This window comes from Pimephales promelas, chromosome 24 (assembly GCF_988280905.1).
Source record: "Pimephales promelas chromosome 24, fPimPro1.hap1.1, whole genome shotgun sequence".
Taxonomy (NCBI): domain Eukaryota; kingdom Metazoa; phylum Chordata; class Actinopteri; order Cypriniformes; family Leuciscidae; genus Pimephales; species Pimephales promelas.
The window spans coordinates 14,664,641-14,674,008 of NC_142792.1; the positions used below are offsets into that span (position 1 = coordinate 14,664,641).

Here is a 9,368-nt window from a genome sequence, read left to right on the forward strand (position 1 = left end):
AGCTTTCAGTAAGATTTTGTTTGAGCGCAGTACCAAACTTTTTCACTAGGGCACAATCAGACTCCATTACTGCCCATATAAGGGCGCCTGCATTTCCATTCCTGTTTTGAGTGATATGAACCATTATTTTCACATTTTTCAAACAATTTCTGAAGTAGAGATCCTATTCAGAAGTAGCATGGGAAGTTTGGCAGATTTTGAAATGAATTGAACCTCCAAGAAACACATTCAAAGAACACGCATGTAAGTCATAGCTGGCTGCCACGTCACAAATGGTGAATTTATTATTTTTTTCTTGATATTTCAAACTTTTCAGACCTTTTTTTTCCAAGATAATTGAATGGATTCTATCTTTTGAACTTTTGGCATGAAAACAAACTGAGGTATCTACCATTTTTTCATGATTTTTCATGTTTACTGCTATTTTAAAATAAAGGTCTGAACACGCCTTATGAGTATGAAAATATTCTTGTTTTATATTGATAAATTATGGCTCCTCTGTAATATATTTTGAAAATCGGTCACCAAATATGGAAACTAGAGATTGTAAGCTTTCAAATGATATAGTTTGTCAACATTATTTAAGGTATTTACTAAGATATTATTGTTTTAAAAATATAGTGGCAAACGTCCCACCTGTGGGACAGTGACAGTTAAGTGGTTAAAATGTGTTGAAGAGTTTGGGGATGAGGGAGGTTATTATAGTTCAAATTAGGAGTGAAAATGTAACTTGGTTTCACTGTATATTGATTTACATTTACTCCTTTCAATAAGAGAAAAAAAAGAAATGTGTTCTTGTGTCCGTTGACAACAGCGAGGTTCCTTTATACAACACACGACCAGTCACTGGGAGTCCGTCCATACTGCAACAATGCAAATATGTTATAACGATGAATAACACACAAAACCTCATTTCTATTTGTCCCATGTGGGATGAGATGGGGATACGTAAAAAAAAAAAAAAAAGTATTATTCTTGTTACGAGTTGTTTGTGAGAATACATTTAACTAAAAACTTGAAAAAACAAATATATCCCAATTCTTCCATTTCACCACACGAGGGAGAAGCAGCACAATTTTTAGGTTCATGATGACCACCACAATTTTGGAAAAAAAAACAAAACAACTAGTATGAACTTGTGTGTGTGTGTGTGTAGGGGGTGTCTTACCTGAATATCTGTGAGCTCATTTAACAGTCTGGAGGCAAGTGGAGGGAAGCTTCCCTCACATGGAATATGTAGATTCTAATGGGCAGGAGATTAGTGTAAGAAAAACATGTGGAAAATCTAATACCAGGTTTTTGACCCAGAAATTGATATCTGTTCATTCGCCCAACATATTTTGATAACAACCTATCGTGCGGTGCTCTTACCATCCAAAACAAACTAAACTCACCTCTCCCTGATATAAGATCCTGCCAACTGGACTAACAACACACGCTGTTCCAGAACCAAACATCTCCCTCACTCGGTTTTCCACCAAAGCCTTTTGAAGATCGGCCATGGTCAAATAGCGCTCGGACACTTTAAACTCACCCTGTTCACCGAAAATGAAAAACAAACAATTTGAACCAAGCATATGCAAAACAAAAATGTTTCCCATTTGTTTCTATGGTTACTCATTTTAATTCCACTTGCTCCTTGTTTTCTCCCTTCCCTTAAAGGAGTAGTTCACTTTTAAAAAACTTTTGCTGATAATTTACTCACCCCATGTCATCCAAGATGTCCATGTCTTTCTTTCTTTAGTTGAAAAGAAATTAAGGTTTTTGATGAAAACATTCCAGGATTTTTTTCCATATAATGGACTTCAATGGGAACCAAACGGTTCAAGGTCCAAATGAGAGTTTCAGTGCAAACTGTTCAAACTGTTAAACTGTTTTTTAAACGAGCGACCGTTTCGCTTGATAAGACCCTTATTCATCGTCTGGAATCGTTTAAAGCCCTTTGAACAGTTTGCAGTTTGCACTGAAGCTGTCTTTTGGACCTTGAACCGTTTGGTTCCCATTGAAGTCCATTATATGGAGAAAAATGCTGGAATGTTTTCATCAAAAACCTTCATTTCTTTTCGACTGCACTGGATATCTTGGATGACATGGGGGTAAATAAATGATCAGCAAAAGTTTTTCTTAAAAGTGAACTACCTTTGACCTGTGTATAAATAACCCTCAGTTTGTTCCCGTCTATGTTAAGTAGGTTGTGTTCGTCCTGTTCTCCTGTGTGCTGATTAAATGTACTGTCCAATTATGGCTGTGACACCTTTAGCGGTACAACAGCATTTCACTACTGCAGTACCCTTAAAGAGACAACTTTATAGCTTATTTTTGCGCCTCATCAACTTTATATGCAGGTTCATAGTAGGGTATATGGATACTAATATGCACATTTTAATGGTAGATAAGGTACAAAGTGGTCCCTTTAATTTAATTCCCCACCCCAGCCCTTGAAGACACATTTTTGAAGATTTTGTATCCGACAGAATGGTTTTAACAGTTTTTACCCATTTGCGAGCAAGTTCTAGGATGCTTTGCCGTGTAATGCCTGGCAGAATTATGCCATCTAGGGGTGGTGTTGCGAGCTCCTCCTCTGGAAAGAAAAAAAAAATCGATAGGTTTTCCATCCTAAACATTTTCAAAGTTGTTTTGATCTGTCGCTTTCCTTTTGACCACTAGAGGTCTTTAGTGATCTGCAGCCAGCCAGAGAATGAGAATATAAATCATTATTGATTTGTAGCCTTTGAAGGTCCTGCAAATTTACATTGAGCTCCATACACTTTGACTTCCACATACTCTATATCGCCCGTTAAAGCAAATATACATAAACAATCTATCAAAGACTTTTCACAAATGTTTGATTACAAACTGTCATCACCTCCTTTCTCATTGATCCAGTAGAGGAAAAGGTTCATCGTGCCGACCTCAGTGATCTGATGGTTGTCCCCATACAGCCACAGAACCTGCTGACAGCCGTAATCCACTGCCTCATACTGGGCATAGATAGATGCTCCATAGTTCCTAAAAAAAATGCAGGTTTCACACATTGCATCTTCTTCACAATCAAAGATCTTCCTTCACCTTGCAAAACCCTATTGTCCTGTTGCATCATCCTACTGTAATTACTGTAGTTCTGCTCTCATGTGAGAAGTTTTGAGCCACGTGAGCCAACTATCACAGACTTTAAACACACAAATCCGAAAGTTTACTATGAGGCTTTCAAAATTAAACCAAGCTTGCAGGATTTGGATCAAGGGTAAGTATGCCAATAGGCGTGCAACAATGCTCCTCAGTATTTTACTACAAAACACTCATTCATAAATGAATGAGTCGTGTTGACACACACAAACACAGTGAAATTTCTCTTGCTGAGTTTCTTACCCTCCCATCTTGCAGTCTCCTGTCCCTCCTCTCCAAGCTCGGATGTATTTGGAGTCGGCCCACAGAGACACTGGTTTAGCTCCTGTGCTGAAGTAAGAGCCCACAGGACTGAGGATGACGAACAGCAATGCACTGGAGGGCTTCTTCACACCAAGGGTGGGCTGTTCACACACACATGTGTAAAGAGAATATTGGTTGCAAGCCTTCATATGTTCATAATGCAAAAGTATAGATTTTTGAATATAGCTGTCGTGGATTCAGTGTTGGGGACTATTGCATTACTCCCTTAAAAGTAATTAATCGTGATACTTAGTTACAAAAGTAAATCAGTTTTTAAATGTTTTTTTTTTTTTTTGATTGAGCTGATTTTTCTCAAAATAGGGACAAGATAAGTCTCAGTCAATAATGGGAAAACAAAGTAACTTACGTTACTTTTTTGAAAAAGTAAATCAGATATTTTAATAGTTACTTGAAAAAAGTAATCTGATTACGTAACTCAAGTTACTTGTAATGTGTTACTACCCCAACACTGCATACATTTATATCTATGAACATATTTTGGAGTTGTTATATTTTTTACAGTATAATATTACAATAAAATGAGCAGCTTTTATTGCCAGTTAAAATGATAAAATCATTATATTCAACAAATTATTATATTACATTAAAATATTTTAGTATTTTATTTGTTTTTATTAAGTATTTTGTTTTACACATAAACATGTCTAAAAAATAAATCATACCTTGATAATTTAAATAAATGTATAATTTTTGTATTGCAAAATATTGTCAGAACAACAGAATAAAAATACATAAATACAGAAATGTATGAGCAAATTTAAACAAGTGTTATACCATGAGAGCAATTAAAAATAATAATAATATATATATATATATAATTAAAAAATAATAATTAAAAAGCATGTCCAGCATTGTAATATTGGTTAATTAAATATTATTATTTATATAAGATATTAATTAACTATAATCGATGTATACCTTATGCAAAATTATGGAAATGGAAAAAAAATCATAAATGCATGTTCAGACCTTAGTATATAAATATATAAGAAATGAAAATCTGAAAATAATGAGTTTATTGCAAGAATGCTGGTTTTGTGTATAGCTATAACCTCTGTGCCCAGGAAGGTGGGACGGATGTACAAACTGGCAGAGTCTGAGTGAGGAACCCAGTCCTGATCCACCTCCACCAACTTCCTGATGCACTCCAACAGCTCTGCACCATCAAAACTCTACAGATAAACAAAGAAAATGAGAAACAGAACTGCAGTTTAGTGTGGCTTTTCAAATGTGAGGGGAGAGGCGTCGATCTTACAGGCAGACAGGCCCTGTGGGCGGACTTCTGCATCCGCTTCATGTTCATCATGGGTCTGAAGAGACGCACTTTGTCATCTGGCCCCCGGTACGCCTTCATACCCTCAAAAAGCTGCACAGATGCATTTACATATTAACATAAATCTATAATAGCAATTGAAAAGTCAAATGATTTTATTTGATCTATAACCACACAGATGGCGAGGACGCACCTGTATAGCGTAATGCAAGGCAGAACAGCTTGGATGTATGGACAGGTTCCCAAAAGGCCGGATATGCGGCTTTTGCCAGCCGTCCTCAAGGCTCCACTCGATGGTCAGCATGTGATCAGTGAAAACAGTCCCAAACATCAGGCCATTTACGTCAGGTTTTGGCTTGTGGGTCTTTGCTAACTGTGTCACTGTGTCTGCGGCCTAAACAGAATGCGGCCAAAAATAATCAGCATCAGATGACATAAATACACCTTTGTACAGACACGGACGGAATAGGGTCAGTCTGTGAAAACAATCCCTCTATCTATTTCTATTTCTATTTCTATGGATCTCTCTCCCTGACAGAAATGCACTCAAAACCCTGAGATTAGACACTCTCACAGATTACATGTCCCTTCAGCAGCCCGCTGTAATCCAGGATTATGGTGGAAAGGTACACCACGCTGTTGTGTTTGTTTAACTGAGCACAGGCACAGCACAAGATCTAAGCTATCTTTCGGCATCTGCATATTATACTTGCACGTAATGCAAAGACATTTCATTTTTAAGTGTTTCTAAAGTGTCCAAATACTTTTTAGGGTTGCTGTATTGGCCTGCATTTTTGGACACTGTAAACATATTGTTGGTTTAACTTAAAAAAAGTAAGTAACCTGGTTGCATTAAAATTTTAAGTTGATTGAACTGGAAAAAGTGAGTTAATACAATGAAGGAGATTGATTTATTCATCAGAAACTCAAAATAATAAGTTTTCTCAACTAAATAAATTATTTAAGTTCATTTGACAAAAGAAAATTTATTTTTTTTACAGTGTATCAGCTTTTGAGGCAATGCATATCAGAGGTGCTTAATTTTCAAGGTGCTGACTCGTAAATCAGTGCTAATATGAAGACTGTGCTGTCTGACACCTCAGTCTATGAGTGCTTTGTGAGTACCTGACTATAAATATGCTAGATCCAATTGAACAACCGTCTGTAATCTCAGCTGAGTCTCGACTCGAGAGCAATCATGAGGCAGATTTATGATACTCAACAGAAGTGCTATACTATGACAGTGTTTTCAGGTCTATACGAATTACTTTTAGAATGATAAGACACATTGCTTCTATCTGTTGTTTAGTTACACTGAGAGCTGCAGTGTGGCCATCATCAATTCACCGCTTTCAGTGCCTTTTGACCTCATCCACTACAGTCCTCAGTCCCTTCAAGAGGCTTAAATGCGATTATCCTCATCAATAGACAAACACTTATTTGTGTTTAATGACATCTGATATTCAACATGTGCTCTTGAAATGATTCAATTGTATCTCAAGGAATAGTCCACCCAAAAATGTCAGTGCGATCCATCATACGGAGCCCCAATGAGGACAGGATGATGGAAAAAATACGAGAATTATATTTCAATGCTTTTGTGTTCACTTGCAAAACTTTTCCAAGTGAACGCAGAACTAGTGATGGAAATAATAAGAGATTGCGAAAAACACTTTGGCTTTTATGGACAAAGTGAGTGCAATGTTGAATGCAAAATGCATTGAAATTTTTCGAGCACTTCAATAAATTAATTCTAATATGACATTTGGCATAATGTACTTGTTGCTCTTTCTCAAGCAATTACAATGATGCACATATGTCAGTATCATACAGTATATTTCAAGTGTGCCCAATTTAAAATATAACTGCCTGATTTGGACTTTCATTAAATCAACTGATCTGGACTGAATGATTTTTTCAAGTTCAACTCACTGACTTAAATTTCAATCTGTCCACATAAATTTAGCATATTTTGAAATTGTATAGTTTCCATTTTGAAGGCTGGAATCGTCACTCCCCATTAAGAAAAAACTGACCCGAAGTTACTATACTGTTACTATATACTATATATGAGATATTCTCTCATCCATAAATGGACTCCTTATGTGAGCCTGAGGCATGATCGCAGATATCAGGCAATTCCATGTTGTCTTTAAGGCAATAGTGTGATTTAGCATGTGTTGAAAAGACCTTAATCACCACCTGAGTCAGAGAAAGGTAGAGACAGAGGGCATGTCCAAAGCCAAGCCAAGCTTGATTGACAGGGCTTACAGTGATCTGAGAGACTGGATTCTGTTTCACTCAGCACGGGACCTCTTGGAAGAGCAAGCTAACTGCCAAAAAGAGGGGTCCAAGGTCACATTTTGGAGTCATGAAAGCCAAAAATGCCATATACGAAAGAGGTCTTCCACAATTCAACTCAGGACATTTGGACTCAAAATGCTCTTTGTTGAGAATATTTTAGAAACAGCATTTGGACACTGATACAACCATAAAACCAGAACAAAAGTGGATTTATCTGACGAATGAAGATTTGACTGAGGAGGAGAGTTTCTAACTGTGTAGAGTATCAATCAAACATCAGAATGAAGCCACTGGACACTATGTTTAAGGCAAGTGCTGTATTTTATCTGTAATATGTGTATAGTATACCATACCTTAAAGCTAGAGGCATTGTCTGCCACATTATTCTCAAGCTCCTAAAAGGAAACAAACATTCAACATGTATTAAAATATAATAAGCATAAGCATAGTTGAAGCTGGAATATGCAATCAGATTATTTAATTTCCATTATGATTCTTTTCTAAAATTCTCTGGCACTTTAAGTAGGCCTGCTTTAAAAGTAAAGGAATGCCTTAAAAAAGTGAAGGAATGTTACCAGAATGATCAATGTTGGTCTTTCCTTTCCATGCCCTTACAAAATATCTAGTTTATCACATAATTCTTAAGATTAAATAAGGCATCTTCATGTCTTATTATAATTGAGAATGCATACTACATCTATAAAACAACTGATGAATTATAAATAAGTATGGATAATTACATATACCAGCTAAAAACATACTTAAGTACAACTAAAAAGTATATGGAAAAAGAAGTCAAGACGCAAAAATGTCCTGACCTCTGTCCTGAAACTGAAACCGAGACCTTTATATTTAGTATAGCTGTTTATAGAAAAATTGCAAACTCAGTCTTCAGCAACAGGCATAATTATAACTTTATAAGACTGTGTGAATCAGACGTTTCCTCACAAGGATGAAGCGTTGTTTTGTCGAAATACAAAGTGTCATTTGCTTTAAAAAAGCTGTGCGCATCACTGGATTAATTTTAATGTTCATGGTGAGCTGTAAAAATGGACTTTGTTCTTTGGAGGTCTAAACAAGGTATCCTAAAAAGTATAATTATTAAATGTATTGAACAAGCATTCCATTTCATTACTTAACTTACTAAAGTTAATTAGCCTAAATGATCCAAAATAATGCTTAAGCATAATAATAATAAAGTTAGAAAGTCATGATGACCTGGCTAAATATTACCTTGGAGATCTAAATGAAACTTTAAGGAGTAAAAGCAATACATTTAATTTTTAAAATAAACCCTTGTGAAATCTCCATCAAAATATTACCTTAGCCTAAGCTATAATGAAGTATATTTTACACCTCAGATGAACTCACCCACTCAGACATCACGTTCGGTCATGAAATGAATGAACTTAAAGTGGTTTGAAAAATAAAAATGATCTGAGTGAGTGAACCGTTTTTAGTGACCAATCAGATGGACTGAATCAAAGGCGCACCTCCATGTGTCCTTCACTTGCAATGTTTACAGTTGCTTAATGGTCTGAAAAGAACACAACCTTTAGGTGACCTTTAAAGACAATAGCCAATGAACAGTTGAATTGATAAAAGTGCTTGAAAGATTTTATATCAAGCACGGTTAAAAAAGAAAAAATAATTTAATATAGCCTAATATTTATTAGCACAAAACACAAAATGACACAAAAATATTAACAGCTTCTTGCTGATATAAGGTACGTGTCTATACATAAAAAAATAAAAAATAAAAAAATAAATACTAACGGGGGACTTTGCTTCCCCATGTTATTCCACTAGTCCAGTGACGTGCGTATCAGACTACAGCATCATGCGCGTAACCGCAACGTGCATCTGACGAACGCATAAGAGAAAATAGGCTACATGCCATGGGCTACGTTATATAACATGACATATTTTCTATATAGCAAAATATATTCCTGAGTTGTTATTTATTTCAATAAAATACAGAATAATGCGATGAGAATGTGAAAAACAGAGAAACTTTGTTAATCTCTTGATTAACGCACACGCATGACCACCGAGCGTGCATTTTCAGTCATACTCATACGCAGCGGTGGTTGCATGTAAAACTTGACAGGGTTTAGACATATTTATCAAACACGTGAAGGTTGAAACGCGAATAAATATGACGCGCGCTCCTTTACCTTGTAAGAATGAGATGATGGTGCGCTCGTGGCTGATGCAACGCTCGCCATGATGAATGTGCGCCGTCTGTAAACCTCTTAAGAATGCATAACACCTGAACTGCAATGAATAGTTTTCCATAGGTTTGATTTTATTACATCTACTATATGCACGTGGTCACAAC

The 9,368-nt window shown here is 36.1% G+C and overlaps 1 protein-coding gene across 2 annotated transcripts; it reads right to left on the reverse strand.

The window, feature by feature from the left end:
• Positions 1 to 661: 661 nt before the first annotated feature.
• Positions 662 to 9,280, reverse strand: bcat1 (branched chain amino acid transaminase 1). Of its 2 annotated transcripts, none has more exons than XM_039668421.2 (11): positions 9,205 to 9,280; positions 7,381 to 7,422; positions 4,917 to 5,117; positions 4,706 to 4,816; positions 4,503 to 4,622; positions 3,370 to 3,530; positions 2,867 to 3,009; positions 2,496 to 2,581; positions 1,395 to 1,535; positions 1,169 to 1,243; positions 662 to 863 (listed from the first exon to the last, which is right to left on the reverse strand). In XM_039668421.2, exons 1-11 carry the CDS (start codon positions 9,253 to 9,255, stop codon positions 825 to 827), a joined length of 1,170 nt encoding a protein of 389 aa, XP_039524355.2. In that variant the 5' UTR covers positions 9,256 to 9,280; the 3' UTR covers positions 662 to 824. The 2 variants fall into 2 exon arrangements, with proteins under 2 accessions (XP_039524355.2, XP_039524356.2); XM_039668422.2 differs by lacking the exon at positions 9,205 to 9,280 and adding an exon at positions 8,399 to 8,463.
• Positions 9,281 to 9,368: the final 88 nt, after the last annotated feature.

Bases quoted from the DNA above. Each gene is read 5' to 3' on its own strand.
- bcat1 (XM_039668421.2), bottom strand. From the start codon at position 9,255: ATGGCGAGCGTTGCATCAGCCACGAGCGCACCATCATCTCATTCTTAC. The intron at 7,423-9,204 runs GTAAAGGAGCGC...GTTTCCTTTTAG, and splicing joins CATCATCTCATTCTTACAAG to GAGCTTGAGAATAATGTGGC. The intron at 5,118-7,380 runs GTATGGTATACT...CATTCTGTTTAG, and splicing joins ACAATGCCTCTAGCTTTAAG to GCCGCAGACACAGTGACACA.